At 36.0% G+C, this 20,383-nt stretch overlaps 1 protein-coding gene across 20 annotated transcripts in view; it reads left to right on the forward strand.

Moving 5' to 3' along the window:
• The window catches only part of CCDC171 (coiled-coil domain containing 171), a 378,190-nt gene that overhangs the window by 46,069 nt on the left and 311,738 nt on the right, over nucleotides 1–20,383 (forward strand). For 17 of the 20 annotated variants that reach the window (XR_014265395.1, XM_082467922.1, XM_082467938.1 and 14 more), the window contains 3 exons: nucleotides 3,672–3,846; nucleotides 8,369–8,559; nucleotides 10,996–11,124. Coding sequence is in view for 19 of the 20 variants with exons in the window: in XM_082467922.1 (XP_082324048.1) it covers nucleotides 3,672–3,846; nucleotides 8,369–8,559; nucleotides 10,996–11,124 (495 nt within the window). In the remaining variant the exon portion in view is untranslated. Of the gene's footprint in view, nucleotides 1–3,657; nucleotides 3,847–8,368; nucleotides 8,560–10,995; nucleotides 11,125–20,383 lie in introns of all 20 variants that reach the window. The other 3 variants (XM_082467926.1, XM_082467928.1, XM_082467932.1) reach the window with 2 other exon arrangements.

The following is a 20,383-nucleotide window of genomic DNA, read 5'->3' on the forward strand; positions in this document are numbered from 1 at the left end:
TATGACATATCCCACCATTATCTTCACCGTCTACTATTATCTCTGGTATATAGAGGTTAGCCGCTAGAGCTTTCTAAGGGTGCTTTTGCTGGCCAGTGTATTTTAGAGCACTTTAATTAGGAAAATAATGTCCTTTGGGCTCTCAAAGAGGATGCAGTTGGGGAAAGGGGAGGTTTTGGTTTGCTCATAATAAAAGCACTCCCATCTTCTTTTATTTTATTTTATTTTATTTCTAAAATATTTATTTATTTATTTGGCTGCGCCGGGTCTTAATTGCGGCACACAGGATCTTCATGGCCGCGTGCTGGATCTTCGTTGAGGTATGCGGGATATTTTTTTTAAAAAATTAATTAATTAATTAATTAATTTTTATTTTTGGCTGTGTTGGGTCTTAGTTGCTGTGCGCGGGCTTTCGCTAGATGCAGTGAGCGGGGGCTACTCTTCGTTGCGGTGCGTGGGCTTCTCATTGTCACGGCTTCTCTTGCTGTGGAGCCGGGCTCTAGGCACGCAGGCTTCAGTAGTTGTGGCACGTGGGCTCAGTAGTTGTGGCGCACGGGCTTAGTTGCTCCGCGGCATGTGGGATCTTCCTGGGCCAGGGCTCGAACCCGTGTCCCCTGCATTGGCAGGCGGATTCTTAACCACTGCGCCACCAGGGAGGCCCCCATGCGGGATCTTTAGTTGCAGCATGCGGGCTCTTTTAGTTGCAGCATGTGCGATCTAGTTCCCTGATCAGGGATCGAACCCAGGCCCCTTGCATTGGGAGCGTAGAGTCTTAGCCACTGGACCACCAGGGAAGCCCCCACTCCCATCTTCTTAAGTCTGCATATTATATCAGGAAAGTACTGGCATTTTGACTTTATTAAGTGATGCAGGCTGATGTTGAATTCAATTTACAGTCATCCATTCCAAGCAAACTGTTACAGCTAGCTTATTAAATCCAAATCAAGCCTATATATGTTCTGTGGGTTCCTTCTATTACAAGATTAGCAAGATTTTGCAGTCCTTTAGCTATAGAAGCTATCTTCTCCCAGAGAAGACTGCTTTTCTCCCCCTGTGGCTTACTGAGGTCTGGGTCTATCGATGGCGACAAAGAGGTGAAGGTGGGTCTTGCGAATCCTGTTGCAAGACAGCTATTTCAGTTGTGGTCCTCGCTAATTCTTTAAACAAGGGAAGGTCAAGTACCTCAGACAGGGAGAAGAGGCTGCTGTTGTTGGGAGAAGGGGTGTTTAGAGGAGATTGGAAGTTTACAGTTTTCAGGATTGTCTAATTCCAAAAGTCCTCATCCATCTCCTTCCTTTCTACTTAACGCCCAGCTGATATATACCATCTTAACGTTAGAAACTTGGTGAGGCTCTTTATTCAACTTGTATTTTAATTCTGCGTTCCCCATAATTAGATTTTCCATCTGGTCTTTAGCCTTGTCTGCCATGGGGCTATGAGAAATAAGAGGTTCTTTAAAGTCAACGTAGAAACTCTCTGGCTTTCTGACTGTCTTGAGCTGAGATTCTAGAGCCCTGGGATTACCTTTTCATTTTTGTAAATTTTCTAGCTTAGTTAGATTTAGCCTTCCCATGCCATGGGTCTTGTAGTAAACAAAACTGCCGTGTTGGTCAAGTGCAGTTGCTACTTCATTTCCCAAAGGCTTGAACTCAACTGGCACTTTATTTTAAACAATTGCACATGATAATTTAAATAATTGTGCTCCCACTGGAGGCCATGGATCACTGCAAAAGTATCCCATCTCTACCTGCAAAAAGGTCTTCATTGTATTTAAGCTCATATAGGTTTACCACAAAATATCAGAAACCCATCTTGAGGCTATTTCTGATACCAAGAGTAATATCATTTGGTGTCCAAATGGAATTGATTACACAAGTACGAAAAGAGGTAAAAAGACAAATAGGGGATGTTAAGGCAACCCAGAGGGTAGCAACATTAGGAAGTTGCTTCCATTCCTAAGGTTGAAAAAAGCTAGCCATCCAGAAGGATTTGCAGCCACAAGGAAGACAGATGCTGCTCAGGGTAGATCTAGAGAGGGACAAATACCCTGGCTTCTCCTTTCCTGTCCTCACGTGTACCAGAAGTGCCTCTCATTGATCCAAACTCCCAAGAAGCCAGTGGGCAGGGAAGTCTGGCACATGTAGTTCCTAGAATATGGAGTAGAGCTGGAGAAGGATGGGGGTGGTGGTGGTGTCTGAGGGCATACAGGTAAATGACTGGCAGAGCTGGGAATGCCCAAATGTTAGCAACTTTATTCCTGGGCAGGGAGGGATGGCGTGATTCTGAAATAAACGGAGTTATCTTGAAGATGTAATAAAGGTTTTATGTTTTTTTCCATTAGCTGATTAAAAGATATTTGTAAATTCTTATTTTGTGAGTATAAGTGTGCTGAAGACATTTACTTTTCTAACATTTTTAAAAATGGAAATTTTTTTTTTTTATATGTTAAAAAGAGTGTAACTCCTGCTGCACTCTACATATTAGCTGCTACTTATGGTAATTTCTAATGTTGCCCTTTAGAAATCCTTTTTGTCTTTTCTTATTTGGTAATTGGACCATCTATTTCTAGCCTGATACAGTAGCTTGATGCTTTCCCATATGATACCTTCCTAGCATTCTCTCTCATCCATCATTTCTTTCTCTCCCTCCAGCAATAAGTAATTTTGCTTTTCTTTGAACTATCATAACATTTTTACCTCTTTCGTAAAACTAATCCCTTATGACTTTCTATAGCATTTCATTACTTGAGATCAGGGGCTCTATAATGTTTGTTTTTATATCTTTCACTGTACTTGACATGTAGCAAGTATTTAATATCATTTACTGAATCATTGATTAGATCATAGAATTTCAGAGTGGGAAGGGACTTTATAAATCATCTGGTTCTAACTCTCTGACCTGTCTCCTGTCACACTACTTCATGGAGGGATATTAGATAAATTAAATCTAGTTATTAACTATCTAGTCATCTAAATAGTAGATAAATTAGATATTCGTTCATTAAAATCCCTGTTAAACAGGCACTTTTATTACTTTATGCTCTATGAGTAATGTCATAATCCAGAGAAATAATATAGACAATATTTACCAAATTTTGATACTATTTGCTGCTTTTTTTAAGGCATTTTATTTTATTTTATTTTTATTTTTATTTATTTTTTTGGCCGCACTGTGTGGCATGTGGGACCTTAGCTCCCTGACCAGGGTTCGAACCTGCGCCCCCTGCATTGGGAGTGCAGAGTCTTAACCACTGGACCACCAGGGAAGTCCACCATTTGCTTCTTGATATCAATTAGGAGGAGAGGGGAGAATGAATTTTTAAGTTCTTACTATATGTACTATATGTCATGCATTTTTTTCACTTCTTAGGTATGACTTTTTCTGATTAAAACCTGTGATTTCTCTTTACTTTTAATAAGAGGTGCATATAAGAATTAAAAAAAATTTTTTCTCTAGTGGATTCTCTAAAATAAGAAAATTAATGAATGTTATTTGGTGAGTAAGGCTAGTGCTTCTTTTCCAGTCTTTTAGAAAGTATAAACGTGTAAATTCTTGTCTTATAAATATTATAGAAACAAATTTCTCTAAGAAATTTAAGTGTTTGGGTGCATGATCTCATAATCTTGGAGACATTTTTATATTGGTTCATGATATCAGAAGTCTGTTTTTAGCTGGCAAGCTATGAGAGCCAGATTGCCAAGCTACGATCCGAGGTTGAAAAAGGAGAGGCATTGCGACAAAGTCTGGAATATGACCTGGCTGTTGCTAGAAAGGAAGCTGGACTCGGAAGGCGGGCTGCTGAAGAAAGATTAACTGAGGCACATAGGATCCAAGAAAAACTCTGTGGTAAAACTATTTCAATTTCTTTCCATGTTTGGGGTTGTAACATCATTGTATATCATTGCTCCCTGTTGTGTATGCATTCTATATAGGATCAGAGGTAGGGTTTTGATTTCTTTGACTGACCTTTGATGGACAGACTTTGCTGTGTGTGTATGTCTTCTGGCAATTGTGTGAACATTCATTTACTTTACCTTACATTATTTTTTTTGTACCAGTATAGAAAAATGGGTTCAAAATTCTGTTAATCACTTTTTAGAGCACTTGTTCCATGAATAATCAGCAGAATCACATAGAGATTTAAAAAAAATTCATAGGCCTCCTATCACATGTAATCTGAAACAGAATCTCTAGCTTGAGAAAATCTGTATGTTCAAGAAGCACTGCAGGTGATTTGTTGATTAGCTAGGTTTAGGAACCACAGAGTATAATATATATAAAGAAGTGTGCCTAGATAAGTGTATGACTTATATAACCAGCACCCGGGTCATGAAATGGAAAATTACCAGAAGTCCTCCACATAGATAACTGCTATCCTGATTTTTAATAGCAATAATTAATTTTGCCTCTTTTTTGTACTTTATATGAAAGGAATCATATAGTATGTACTCTTTTGTATCTGGCTTCTTTTCTTCAACATTGTGCTTGTGAGTTCATTCCTATTGTCATATGAACTTCATATTGATGTTTAGTATTATATAGTGTGAACATACCACACTTATATTCATCCATTTCTATTGGTAGTGGGTAGTGTCTGGTTTTTGTTTATTAAGAATAATGTTGCCCTGAACATTCTTGTACTCAGCAGGTTTTAATGAAGAGAACACTGAACGTGAATTCTGAAGATTTAGATTTAGGTCCTGATTCTGCCACTTACTGATGCTTGAACCTAGGTTGTTTTAAGGATGAAATGAGAAAATAAAAGTGCTTTGTTAACTGCATGGGGCCAAGCGAATGTCAAGTTATAATATTATAAAGGTTACGATCCCTAGTCTTGGCCTGGCCATTGGTCAAAAATACTTCTGATTACCTTTGGCATTTAATTACTAAACTACTATCTGGAACTTAGGATTATAAGACTTGAAAGGCACTAGATGTACAAGTTAATGACTTTTATTTAATTATGAGGAAGTTGAAGTCCAGGGAAGATGGGAAGTTACTTGCCCATAGTCAAATGGTTTCAAGACACTTTACAGAGGAAGATAGAAGAATGGCCATTAATCACATGAAAAATGCTTACCCTCATTTGTCATCAGAGAAATGCAAACTAAAACCACAGTGACTGTCACTGCATACCCATCCTATGGCTCTCATTGAAATGACTGTCAATACCAAATGTTAGTTAGGATGTAGAGGAACTGGAACTCTTATACTTTGTTAGTGAGAAAGTGAAATGGTACAACTACTTTGGAAAAAAACTTGGCAATTTCTTTTAAAATAAACATATATTTATCCAGTGACCCAGAAGTTTCACTCTTTGGTAGTTCCTCTGAGAAACATTTGTCCACAAAAGACTTGTATAAGAATTTCATAGCAGCTCTATTCATAACAGCCCCAAATTGGAGAAAAACCCCAAATGTCCATTGACAGAAGAATGAAGAAACAATTTTTGTATATTCATTCAATGAAATATTACTAAGCAATAAAAATGAACCAACTACTGATACATTCGATAACATGAGTGAATCTCAAAAACATTATGCTGAGTGAAACTTTACACAGAAGAGGACTTCCTGTATGATTCCATTATATGAAATTCTAGGACAGAAAAAACTAGTCGTTGGTGAAAAAAAAATCAGAACAGCGGTTACCTCTAGGATGGGTTGGCAGTGAGGACTGACTAGGAAAAGTAGGGGGAAACTTTTCCGATTGAAGGAAATTTTCTGTATTTTGATAGGGGTTTTGGTTACATGAGTGTATGCATTTGTCAAGTCTCTTTGAATGGAGCACTTAAGATTTGTCCATTTCACTATATGTAAATTTTACCTGCAAAAAAATTGAATTCTATATTATTGATATGAATGCTTAATTATTCAGCAGTGAAATGTACTTTTATTTGCAACTTGTTTTGAAATGCATAAAAAAGTATGGTCTGATGGATGAAAAAAATGAGTGGATGCATGGATAGATGGATGAATGTGTGGTAAAGAAAATACGTATGGCAAAATGTTAACAATCATAGAGTCTAGTCTGGGGTTTACAGGTGTTCATTTTACAATACTTTAAACTTTAGATAAATGATAAAATATTGAGGGTAGAATAAAAAACAACCTGATGGAGTTATGGGATATTAAAAGAGATAATCTCATAATGATTGAGAGAGGAGACAAGATAAGAGAGAAAAGTTTGGAAGCTGGAAAATGAATGGATGAGGGACAACTGACTTAGCAGACCTGAGACGTCAGAATCCTAAGCCAGGGGTTGGGAAAGCTGGCACACAACTTGTTAGATGATCAAAGGCTTATGAACGGGAAGCACCAGCTACCTTTGGAATTAGGAATTGGAATAGCAGAAGTAAGATAAAGAGGGTTAGATGAAATCTGTTTGCTCTAGAGGCACTTAGGTTCTTAGATCCCCTTCCCAAGAGTATGATATTCTGGGATTGCTCCCACTTCCTAGTGTAATTCGGGGGGCTTAATATCTGGAGATGATAAAATACAGGGTCTCCAGACTAGCAAAAACAGGAAGATAACATACTCAATGTTAAATATTGAGGAACTATTCCTTCCAGCTTCCTTTTTTCTATTGGCTTTCCCAAAAGCTAGCACTGAGATTTCTACACTTCATGTGGGAGCTTGGAAAACTCTTCCATGGGTCATCTGACCAAGCCAAGAGGAAAAACCTAATGATATTGATGTTGGGGATTTCCTAATAAATGGCCTACTTTTATCAGACCACAGTTATCAAGTTTCATCCTGAAGCGCAGAATCTAGGTAGTGGTTATGTGGATGTATAAAAGGTGTTGTCACCCTTATAGTTACACTTAATTGGGAGCAGGCAGCCAAGAATTAGCAGATACTTGTGGAAAGCCTCTAAAATGGAGAGAAAAAAATAATTTGGAAGAATCAGAAACTCTGCAATGAGAAGATTTAACAAATAAGCATTATTAATATCCTCAGAGCTGAAAAAGAATATATTCCATCCATGATGCAAGAACCAGGTGGTATAAAAAAAAGAAAGCTCTTAGAAATTAAAAATGTGAAATCAGAAATGAAAAATATCAGTAGAAGCATTGGAAGATGAAGCTGGAAGAAATATCCCAAAATTAGAGTAAAAAAGACAAAGGTGGAAAAATAGGAGAGAAAAGGCAAGAAACTTTGAGGGCCAATCTGAATAATAGGTAATATTGAAAGAAAGAGATAAGAGAGAAAACAGAGAGGGATAAATGATCAATGAAATTACTTAAAAAAAATCTCAGAGCTGAAGGATATGAGTTGCCAGATTGAAAAAGTCCACAGAATATTCACCATAGTGGAAAAAAATAGACCCATGTGAAGGCATAGCATTATGAAATTCCAGAAAAATAGAGACCAAAAAAAGATCCTAAAGCTTTCAAGGAGAAAAGAAAAGGAAAGGGAAGAAAAACAAGCCAGATGCAAAGGAACAGGAATCAAAATGGCCTCAAACTTTTTACCTGCGATACAGGATACTAAACCATACAATAATGTCTTTTAGAGAGAGTAACTGGATGGGAGGGAGACTTTTTGTACCTTTGATAATAACTTTTGTATTTTGAACATACGATCCATTCAAAACACAAATATAATTTAAAAATAATACTACCAACTGGCTTTTTTTTTTGGTTTGTTTAACAAGTACGTTTGTACATATTTCCTCATTTTTATCTTTACAACAACTTTATTCCCACTGAGGGTTAAAGAGTCAGGGAGGTTTAATCAGGTGGTAGGTGATGCAGCCAGACCTGGAAGCCTTTCATCACTTCTTTCTAGGTGCTGAGACAGAAGAGCAGCCATAGTGAGTTGGGAAGTGATGGTTATTGTTGAGGTAGTACTAGGATGAGAGGTGAATCGAGCCTAACTTTGGGGGAGTAAAGAGCTATAGTTCTAGGGTTCCCAACCTCAATTTTGTGACAGTATCAAGTGTAAGATATGCCACAACTAACTTGTTGCCAAGTCAAAAATCAAAATTTGTAATCTATCAAGTCTTTTTAAAAGTAGCCCTATTATATGTCAGTTAAAATTTTTTTTGATTTATTTTCTTGAATAGGAGAAAAAGCATTTGAGTTGTAGCTGGTGCATCTAAACTTGGGCGTGCCTCTAGGAATATGTCATAACCATTTCACAGCAAAATCACCTCTGTCTGGAGGGGAAGAAGAGATTGAGAAATTGTAGAATAGATTGGTTTTGGGACAGGAGCTTTTCAAGAGTTCACTGGCATGAAGTGGTTAAATGTTTTGTCTTAATATCATGCTGTAAATGAAATCAGCTCCAATGCCTAGGTTTCTGAACTCCTACCGTTTTAATTTATGGTTGTAAATATACCTATTATTCTTTTATATTTTTAATAGCTCAGAATGCAGAACTTCAGGGAAAGGCAAGTGAGATGGAGAAAGCATTCCAGACTTCCCAGCAGAAATGGAAAGAAGAATGCAGAAGATTTGAATGTGATTTGGAGGAAAGAGACAATATAATTCAAAACTGCAATCAAAAATATGATTTACTTATGAAAGAAAAAAGCAGACTAGAGAAAACTGTACAGGTAAAATATTTTATGAAGGAATTTTTCTATATTTAATATTCATTGATATGTATTATACATTATTTGAAGTTATTTTTGGAAAGGAAAATACCAGAAAGCAAGAAAATCTAATTTCTTCCCCACCCCCCCTAACTCCCTTCCTTTCTCCCTCTCTTCTTTCCTTTTTAGGGGCATTTTTGCAGGTCTATTTTTTATATGGTTTAGCAATATATTAATATATATACTGTTTCTTTTGTGAAAAACAGTTTGAGATATCTGATCAAAAAAAGAAAAAAACTCACTTATATGGGCATACTGTAAGAAGATAAGAACCCACAACCCTTTTGGTCCAGCAACATGAAAATTTGTAATTTTAGAAATGTAGGCCCCAGATTTTGACCTGAATATGCAATAAATATAGAAAAATTTTTATGTATCTGCTGTAAACTTCATTATCTGTGTAGAGTACATTCTACATAGGCACGGTATATAAATATTTGATGACCTTTTATTGAAATTATTGTGAGCTATTTATTCTCCCATTTTTTGTTCCTTTTTAGTCTCTAAAGTAAAAGTATGGTTTAATGTTGAAGTTGCCACCCACTTAAAAGATAGATTTTGAATTGTCTGTATTTGCCACTTTTTGGAAGTACCAATTTAAATTTAAAAATACATGATAGGGCTTCCCTGGTGGTGCAGTGGTCAAGAATCTGCCTGCCAATTCAGGGGACACAGATTCGAGCCCTGGTCCAGGAAGATCCCACATGCTGCGGAGCAACTAAGCCCACGTGCCACAACTACTGAGACTGCACTCTAGAGCCCGTGAGCCACAACTACTGAAGCCCATGTGCCTAGAGCCCGTGCTCCGCAATAAGAGAAGCCACCGCAATGAGAAGCCTGCGCACCACAACGAAGAGTAGCCCCCACTCACTGCAACTAGAGAGAGCCCGTGTGCAGCAACAAAGACCCAACTCAGCCAAAAATAAATAAATAAATAAATTTATTTACAAAATTACATGATAAAAATGCTCTACATTTACCACTGGTGTAAATGGCTTTTCAGAATATTGGAAATAAATCTTCACTAAAAATAATTTTACAAAAGCATTTGTTAAATGTAAAAGTTTCAGCACAAAGGTTCCCTGACATTGTCAGCATATCTTCTTTTGATTTCCTGCATGTCAACAGTCACAGTTTTCTCTTCTCTTTATTGTAATACTCCTAGACCCTGGAACAGTGCCTGGCATCTACAAGGGCTCCATTAGTATTTGAATGGGGGGAGTTTAGGTGGAACCTGGAACTACAAGTCCCTGAACTGCTTTGTATAAACTTCTCCACATGAAATGTCTAGAGCTATGGGGAAAGAAGGTAATGGTGGCAGCATTCCTTATAGTCAATCAGCCTGCATCTCAAGATCTCTTATAGATCTTGATGTGATCTTGATCACCTATTTGGTAGGACAACTTTGCTTTGATTTTATACAATTGGCTTTGAACTAATCTGCACAGAGACCTTTGGGGGTGAAGAGGAGTCACTGTTTTGCCCTAAGGGGAAAAAGCCTCAAGGCTCCTCCTGTTGGCTTTCCATTAGTGCAAGTTGGGAAGGCAGTCTTTATTATGCAGAACCATGCTACAGTTTATAAGGACACAGGAGGCTTTCCCTCTCTCTCATATAAACCACAGAATCTTTCTCCTTGTGTTAATGCAGACTTAGTTTTAAACCCTATAGTTTAGAAAATTGGGCTTCTTGGGAAACCTGCATTTCATACTTCTAAGATTTTGAACCAGATTAGATCTTGTAAATGTAGTACAACTAAGAAAACCCCAGAAGAAAAACCTCTTGCAAATATTGTTTATCTGTAGAACTAGAAATTAGTTAATAGTCTTAACCTTAAATAAATTTTTTTGACTTTTCAAATTTTTAACACTCTAGAGTTTCCTTATACTGATTTGTTGCACAAAACTCCTCCTTCTCCCCTTTTGTAAATATGGTGTTCTTTGTCAGATTTATATATAAATTATCAGGGATAATCCAAATAGTCTTTCTATAGCTAATTAGAGCTTTCCATATTATCTCCTTTACATATAGATTACATATATGCCAAACAATCTACTTTGTTTTGTCTCTATCATATGATGCATTTTGTTCAATCCCCTGCAGTTAAATTTTTTGGAAAAATTGGGTTAAATATCTATATCTATTTATATCTATCAATATATAGATATATATATGAAACGTTGCTTAAATTAAATGGGTAACCATAGCTTCTTATTCACATATACATTCTGATGATCAAAATATAATTATTCTATTAATTAATGATTTTAACATAAATTATAATGAGTTTTAACAGTCTGTATAGGTAAGGAGAGCCCTTTGTATATTTAAATTGTGGATGAAGGAAGAAAGGTAACTTTTATTGATCTAATACTAAAACAAGATTTTATTCACATAAAGGAAGCGCTGGAAAAACATCAGGAGAAGAATGAGATGGAGTCTCATATCAGGGAGACAGCATTGGAGGAGTTTAGATTACAAGCAGAACAATGGGAAGCAGAAAGAAGAGAGTTACAATTTATAGTACAGGTATTTAAAAAATAATAATACATATGTCTTTTTAATGCTTATGAAATTAAAAATTACATTAGTGTGATAATTGACTCGCTTACTCAAGGAAAAAATAATTCCTAGTCTTTGCTCTCTGGAAGGCCGTGTTTCATTTGTAGTTACATGACAATGTGGGCAACTGTTTCCAAAAGATACTATTAGAATTAGAGTTGGGTGACTTCTACTGCATAAATTATTTGATTTTTAAAGGACACATATACATTTGGCATTTAGTTTTCCAATTTAAAATATGAGACTGTTAGCAGTCTTTAACAACATAAAGAAATAGAATAATCAGATTTTGGATATTAGAGGATGCTTATAAATCATATAATATAGTGATTTTTTTTTGAACTCTTTTTAAGAAGTACAGATTCTTAATCATGTTCTTTTAACCTCTTCCCCGCAAAGCCACAGAATCCCCCAGGCTTTGAGTAGTCCAATTTGAAAATCATTGATTACATCTAATCCCCATTATAGATGAGCAGATGGCAATTTGTGATTTACTCAGATCATAGACTGAGTGATTAGTGTGGGGAAAGACTACAAGTCTCCAGATTTTTACTCCTGTGCACTTTGCATTCTTTCAGGAGATTATATGTAAATTATTTTGAAGGAGAGGTAGGAGAAATTAAAGCTGTTCATTCACTAACCAACTAATTTAAAATTTCAAATAAATTTCCATCATTTCTTCTCTTACTTATTCTGTGGTAAGACAAACATTTTTTCTACACAAAATGACAAATTGAAATATAGTCTTTATATAGATGTCAAAGATATGCATTCTTTACAGAATGAAAAATATCCATCTAAAATAAATTTTAGAGTTGCTTTGCGTTAGGAACAATTTTGTGAGATGAAGGCAGCCCAAAACCTGCAGAGAATAGAAAGCACCTTATTTCTTTAAGAGTGAAAGCTGGCAGTAAACAGTGGAAATACTGAATTTGTTGTATATGTAAGTGTTCAGAATACCAACAAAATCATATCTTTCCCAATCCTTGGGCAATGCTTTTCTTCCCAGTCTCTCCCTCTGTGGAATTTGGAAAGACAGTCACTCCTTAGACCTCTTAGTATTTTTATTTTTTTATTTTATGTTATTTTATTTGTTTTTGAGATTTTATAAAGGCTTTATTTGTCATACATGCACCAACCACTGGAAATAAATTAAACAGAGGTAATGGTAAATATATTTTCAGATTTTCTTATGATATAAAACTAATTATACTCTTTATTAGTAGACTTGAACTCTCTAAGGCCATGACTTCAAATTTGTCTAACAGTATGAATAACTTATGCTTTATTAGTAACCCCATTTATTTATTTATTTGCTTCTTTAACTTTTAATTTTATATTGGAGTATAGTTGATTAACAATGTTGTGTTAGTTTCAGGTATACAACAAAGTCTGTGAGTCTGTCTCTCTTCTGTAAATAAGTTCATTTGTATCTTTTTTTTTTACAATTCCACACATAAGCGGTATCACACACGATATTTCTCTTTCTCTGTCTGACTTACTTCACTCAGTATGACAGTCTGTAGGTCCATCCATGTTGCTGCAAATGGCATTATTTCATTCTTTTTAATGGCTGAGTAATATTCCATTGTATATATGTATCACATCTTCCTTATCCATTCTTTTGTCGATGGACATTTATTTAGGTTGTTTCCATGTCTTGGCTATTGTAAACAGTGCTGCAATGAACACTGGGGTGCATGAATCCTTTCGGACCATGTTTTTCTCCCGGTATATGCCCAGGAGTGGGATTGCAGGATCATATGATAGCTCTGTTTTTAGCTCCTGTTATTTTTAGAGTCTGCTTGTAATTTGTATAGTTAGTTCTCTCATTCATTCAGTCACTTGTTCATTTATTCATTCCCTAAGTACTTTCTGACTTCCTACTGTGGGTCCTGAAGATATAAAATTGATTAAGATATGATTTCTGTCCTAAAAGATATCTCAACATGGAGAGACATGTAAAGAGAGAAAATATATTGTAATATAATAACATTTTGAACAAAATGCTATGGGATCATAAAAGAGAAATGAATTAATTGCCTGGGAGATTGGGGAGATCACCACAGAGCAGAGGACATTTGAGCTGTTGTTGATAATTGTCTTCAGGGTTACCTAGAACAAACAAGTACACGTACGTAAATGAAAATAACCCTTTTATTATTTATTTATTTATTATTTTTTGGCTGTGTTGGGTCTTCATTGCTGTGCGTGGGCTTTCTCTAGTTGCGGCTAGTGGGGGCTACTCTTTGTTCTGGCATGCGGGCTTCTCATTGTGGCTTCTCTTGTTGTGGAGCATGGGCTCTAGGCACGCGGCCTTCAGTAGTTGCAGCACGTGGGCTCAGTAGTTGTGGCATGTGGGCGCTAGAGCGCAGGCTCAGTAGTTGTGGCACACGGGCTTAGTTGCTCCACGGCATGTGGGATTTTCCTGGACCAGGGCTCGAACCCGTGTCCCCTTTACTGGCAGGTGGATTCTTAACTGCTGTGCCACCAGGGAAGTCCCAACCCCCCCCTTTTTTTTAAATACTCAGAAATTTCCAGTGCTACCAGTCAGAAGCCCGAAACTTATAGAATATGATGCAGAGACCTGTATTTAAATGTGTGAATGATGTGATTTTGATACAGTTTCCTGGTCAGTCCTGTAAATCTCACATGAAATGTATGTGGTTACATCAGACTTTATATTATAAAGTATTAAGAGAATTTGAAATTCTGTATCAATCTTTAATTATTATGTGTGGGAAGAATAGGGGAATATACTCCTTAGTTACTACCACCTTCTGTGAGATAGATTTTATTGTACTCTGTAACCAAAATGTTCAGAACACTGTCTCTCAATTTCTTGTCCTTTTTATTTTAACAAAAGAAAACTGCTTTTCCTTTTATAAAGCAAGCTTAGAAACCTTTTATATTTTAAAAAAGTCTTTTTTTAAACAACTTGAGGGATAGATTGAAATTCTCTCCTCTCTCTATTGGCTGTTGATGGGTTCAGGTTTCCATCCTATAATTAGGTGTTAGTATCACATAGTGTTCTTTTGTGTAGCTCTCTAAGGGAATTCAGTTTTTAAAATAAGTTTCAGATAAACCTACATGGAACCCCATCTTTAACAGACAAAGCTGGTATAATATTTCTCTCATCTGGGCTTTAGAATTCAGGCTCACTATAAAAAGCAAATCTTAATTTTATGCCATGTCTCCTTTCTTTCCCAGTAATTGAAGCGCTGAATAGAGGTGTACTTCTCTGGAATATTAATGGAGTTACCTCATTTTAAGAAAGTGTTTTTCATTTTTTAAATGCCTGTCCTCTTTTGATAAACATAAAAATTCCATGTCTTTAGCATTATTTGAAATTTCAAACCAAAGCAAAGTCGTGGTAATTTTAGAATGATGTGTTTATATTGATCTTGGAAAAAAATGTTATTTTTTATCTCTGTTTATTTAAAATTTTTATTTAAAATGAACATTTGTTTTGTTTTTATTTATTTCTCTGTTTTCTGCAATAGCAATGTGAACTTTGAGGATGGTTATTAGCCATGAGCTTTTCTATTGTAGGCAGTGTGGGACATGCAGCGGTAAACCATCATGCTCTTTCCTTTGTCATTTTTATAGTTCATTTCAATGTATAACTCATCAGTAGGATTGAAAGCATTTAGAAGATGAATGTATGTTTTTCATATTTATTTTATTTCCAAAATTCTGTAACTAAGCCAGGGAACAAAGTGACTCTTTCCTCATTCACTGACTAAATTTGGTTTATATATCTAGTGATCAAGGGGTGGGAGAGTTTGTGATGGCAAAAGAGCGTGGGAAATGTAGACTGGAAATAATACCGCAGACTGAAGAAGGAGGAGGAAGAGTGAGGGGGCGAGGGGGTAAAGGAAGGTATCAGACTAGGTGTGGGCATCAGTCATTGGCTGTATGATAAGACAGCAGCTAGGGATTGGGGTACAACATGTCAGAGATTGACCTGGTAAGCACAGTCGTGATCTAGGGACAGCTTGGAGTAAGTTGCATGAAAAGGAAGTATTTCAGAGTTTTGCTTAAATGATCTGGGGTAGCAAGGAGCTTTTCTTTGTAGCTTCCTGGGAAACTGTCTGCTGGTGCCCTTTGTAAGCAAATGGCATAGAAAGTGAGTCTGGCACTGGTACTGCCTGTTGTTTCCAAACAGGAAATATCTTAATATTCAGTTTATAAAATTACATAATATTGTTCTTATTGTAAAAATGCCCCGAATTTAGAGAAATTTAAAAGCACAAAGTGAAGGAATCCCCCCTCCCCCGCAAACCTGCCCGCTCCAGTCCTACTCCTCATCTAAGGGTGTATAAACATATATTATTATATTTACATAAATATGCCTCAGTAATATTTGGCATCCATCTTTTGATATTCTTACACTGTTCTTGTAGTGTTTGCGAGCTTTTCTGTCATGTGGAAGTTCCTAATACATTTAACAAATCCCTTATTGATAGACATTTTATTTCCTTCAAAATTTTTTGCTTTAATTTAAAATGATTCACTAACATTCTTGTCCATATCTTTGCGCTGTTGTACATGTGATTTAGCTGTGTAAATGCCTAGAAGTATAATTGCTTGGTCTTCAAGTTTATGGATTTATAATTTGTGATAGGTATTACATAAAGTTAGTACTAGTTTATACTCTACAGTAGTAAGCACTATTTTTGATTGTAGAACTATGCTGGCTTTGGGGATTTAGAGAGATAACCGTGTACTAGACTAAGGTTGTAACTATATCTATATTGATACATTTCATAAGTTAGGAAGGGAGAGTACTTTAGCTCTGATATGTTTCTAACTACTTTAATCCTTCAGACTTGAAACCATATTTTGGAGTTCAAGAAATAGTGTTTATATGAGTAAGTATAAAGAATTATACTTCTGGGGCTATGTTTCTGGAAGGTGTGGAAAGAAAGCAAGTTTATTTTCTAAGAGCACAGTGTGGTTTACTTTGATGTTAAATGTCAGTTCAAAAACAAGCTCCATTTTAAAATATTGTAAGTTCCACACCTCCCTCTAGTGGAAAAAAGAAAAACTCACTCAATTTCCTCTATCCTTAATGTGATTTTAGTTGTTACACACACACACACACACACACACACACACACACACACTCACTTCACTGTAAGGATCCAGGTAGCTTTGGTTTGATGAGAAAATAAATTCTGTGACAAAAATTTAAAAAATTTATTTTGGAGCAGGCAAGTTAATCTTGATGTATAACTGCATGAGGTATTTTATAGTTCTTTTGGAATTTCCTTTTATGTTATAATGTACTCCAGACATGGAATGCATTGATTAAACCATACACCTATTATAAATATTTGAACATACAAAAAATAATAGGGATTAATATATAATATATAATTAATACTCAATATAACCAACCAATACCATTAATGTAGCCAACACTTACCATCTAGATCATGTGTTTGTCATATTTGCTTAAGAATTCATAACAAATTTTATATCACTGAAGACTGAATCACTTCACCGTCCCACTACCACCTCACCGCCAAAAGATAACCATCATTCTGAAGTTGGTGTTTAATTTTCTGTCTGTAAACATTGACGATATATCATTTTTTTTAGTATTTTGTGTATTTTTAAAATATACATACAGTATCACACAGTATGAGTCTTTGTCCAACTTGTCTTTCTCACTTGTGTTTTTGAGACTTAGCCAAGTTAATAAACTATCTCTGGTTCATTCAATTTAACTGATCTATAGTATTTTATCCTATGCATATGTCATAATTAGTTTATCCATTACTGGATTGATTGAGATTTAAGTTCTTTCCAAGTTTCAATTATTGCAGACAATGCTTCCCTGAACATCAAATATTTTTGCTTATGTGGGATGTATGTAGTGTGTATGCAATTATTAAGAGGTAAAATATATGCTAAATTATTCTCCCAAGGGGTTGTATCAGTTTGAGAGAAGAGTTTCTCTTCCCTTGCAGTCTCTTGAACTCTTGGTATTTTTCAGATTTAATTTCTATTTAAATTTATTTTTGTCTGCATCGGGTCTTAGTTGCGGCATGCAGGATCTTTCGTTGGGGCACGCGGGCTTCTCTTTAGTTGTGGCATGCGGGTTTTTTTCTCTCTCTAGTTGCGCGCAGGCCCCAGAGAGCGTGGGCTCTGTAGTTTGCCGCACGCAGGCCCTCTAGTTGAGGAGCGTGGGCTCAGTAGTGGCGCTCGGGCTTAGTTGCCCCGCGGCATAGGTGGGATCTTAGTTCCACGACCAGGGATGGAACCTGGGTCCCCTGTGCTGGAAGGCAGACTCTTTACCACTGGACCACTGGGGAAGTCCCCAGATTTAATTTCTTTTGCAATAGGATGTGTGTGAAATTGTCTCTCGCTCTTGCTTAAATTTCTATTTCCCTGACGTGGAGCATGTTATGTTTATTGGCCATTCATGTTTCTTCTTTTGTGAACTGCAATTTTATATTTTTTCCCCTTTTCCTTTTGGATTGTTTGTATATTCTTACTGATTTATAAGAGTTTTTAATATATTTGGTTGCTTGGTTACTTAAATCTCCATGGCAAACATCTTTTTCCTCTTTGTGCAGACATGGTGACAATCCACATTGTGTTTGATGTGCACTTTAAAATTTTAATGTAGTTGAATGTATCAGTTTTTTCCTTTATTGATAGTGCTTTTTATGTCTTATATAATCTAAAGTCATAAAGAAAAAAATATTTTTCTGTATAGAGCATGAGGGAGGGTCTAATTTTATTTTTTCCAAATGGATAACCAAATGTCCCTGTACTAGTTATTCACTTGTCTATTCTGTTGCCACTTATTGATTTAAAATGTCATCTCTGTCATATTTCAAGTTCCTTTATATCTAAGGTTTGGTTCCTGGTGCTCTGTTCTGTTTCACTTACATGTTGGTCTATTTCTGAACCAATACTAAATTGTTTTATTTACCATGGCTTTAGAGTAAATCAGATAGGGCAAGTTCCCTTCTCCATATTCTTAATATTTTTTTGGGGGGGTGGTGAGGAGGAGAGTTATTCTTATCCTTTTAATCTTCCATGTGAATTTGAGAATTGGCTTGTTACATTCCACCAAGAAACCTTGCTGTAATTTTTATTGGAATTGAATTGGATTTATAGGTCCATTCGGCATAAATTGACATCCTTAATTTCTTCTGTTTTCCATCCTTTTATATTTTTGTTCTATTTTGAGGAGATTTCTTCAATTTTATATAGCAACTTTTCTGTTGAATTCTCATTTCTGCTTTTGGGTTTTTAATTTCCAAGAGCTGTTTCTTGTCTTTTGGCTATACATTTTTATAGTAGAGTCTTCTTATTTCATGTTTGTAATACCTTATTTTAGCTCTCTGAGGATGGAAGTCATACTTGCTTTGAAGGTGGTTCCCCTCATTCTTCTCCCCTAAATTGTCTTTGTTTTTTCTGAGTGTTTGACCCCATTTGTCTGAGTTTCACATGAGAAGCTTTCCTCAAATGTCTGCTGATCCTTGGCTGTATGTTCATGTTTAAGAATGAAGCACTAAAAAGCTGGGAGAAAGCTCTGTGTATGTGGAGCCCTTCCATTTAATTGAGAAACCTTAAAAATGCCAGGATCTGCAGCTCTTTTCCCTTGGACTGGTGGTTTCCCCACAAAGGAGTCTTCTAGTCTCCTCCTTGTGCTTAAAGCACCTTAAGTGTAGGAGTCAATGTTCTGGGAGCTGAAGAGAGAAAGGGAGCCGTGAAGTCTCACTGCCCACTATTTCCCAATCTCCTAATTTTTAATAAGGTGTCTTACCCTGACCTTCAGTTGTGTCTGGTTTTCATGACCTCAGAACCTTTTTGGGGCAACCTCTCTCGTTGGTAAATAAACTCTTTCTCTTTTTCCAGGATGGAGAGGGGACTTTGTCAGGGAGGGAGTTGGCAGAGGAGATCTGAGGACATAACTAACTGCTGCTTACAGAGGCTTCCAACAGTGTTCTGTATTCATTGCTACCCCATGGCTTGGCTTCAGGGATGATTGCTGCTTCCAATTTCTGATCTTTTATGGATATGAATTCAGCTTGCTATTAGGCTCTTCCCTTTTTGAGTATTTAACAAAGTTCAGAAAGCTGAAACCTGTCATTTATCACTTGTCCATTTACTTTCCATCTCGCAAATTTGCTTTTGACATCTCTTGTTGGCTGTCATCTTTTCTGCCACTCATTTTTATTCTATCTTCATTTAAGTGGGATTTCAGGAGCAAGCAGAGATGATTGGGTAGCTTTGATCCAATCTGTTTAACTGGTGGTGCCCTCTTTCTGCTCTTTCTACATATGACCTTCTGAGACCTTAGAACCTCACTTTTCATCTCATATTTGAGCTCTGGTTTTACTGAATGTTTTTTAGTATTAAAAGCAGCTAGGGTGCTGGGTTTCATAGCTACAGTTCTTTTTTTTTTCTTTCCAGTTTTATTGAGACATACTTGACATATATACTCTATAAGTTTAAGGTGTACCACATGAATGATTTGATATATGTATATACTGCAAAATGATTACAAGTTTAGTTAACTTCCATTACCTCACACAGTTACAAATTGTTTTTTCTTGAGATGAGAGCTTTTAAGATCTACTCTCTTAGCAACTTTCAAATATACAATATGGTAATGTTAACTATAGCCATCATGCTGTACATCATATCTTAATATTCAATTTATAAAATTTTTATAAAATAAAATTTTTACAGCATACAGTATTACAGTCTTTCCATAATACAGTATTGGAAACATTGTTAAATTAAAAAAACCACTTACCTGTGATCATGGGCTAATGCTCAGTTTCTCCAGTTAGTAGAGAGAGATGTAATATATGGCAATGTGAATCTTTAAAGGCAAAGTTATAAAACAGTAAGAAAACTAGCACATTATTAATTTTATATTAAATATCACTCACCTTATGCCTGTGTCAGGATAGACTATATACTTCAATACAGATCTTGCACATGATGTTCAACACGATGAATACTTAGGTGATGATGCTGACAAAAACATCTCATATAGTTCTTGCTGTACAGTTATTCAGTTTTCACACGAAAACACACACATACACAACAGATAAGTTTACTAACTGTATGGCATGATGATTATTTACTATTCATTAAGTGGAAGTGGGTCATATAAAGGTCTTCATCCTTGTCATCTTCATGTTGAGTAGGCTGAGGAGGAGGAGGAGGAGGAGGGGTTGGTCTTGCTGTC

Source organism: Balaenoptera physalus (assembly GCF_965194825.1).
Source record: "Balaenoptera physalus genome assembly, chromosome: 7".
Taxonomy (NCBI): Eukaryota; Metazoa; Chordata; class Mammalia; order Artiodactyla; family Balaenopteridae; genus Balaenoptera; species Balaenoptera physalus.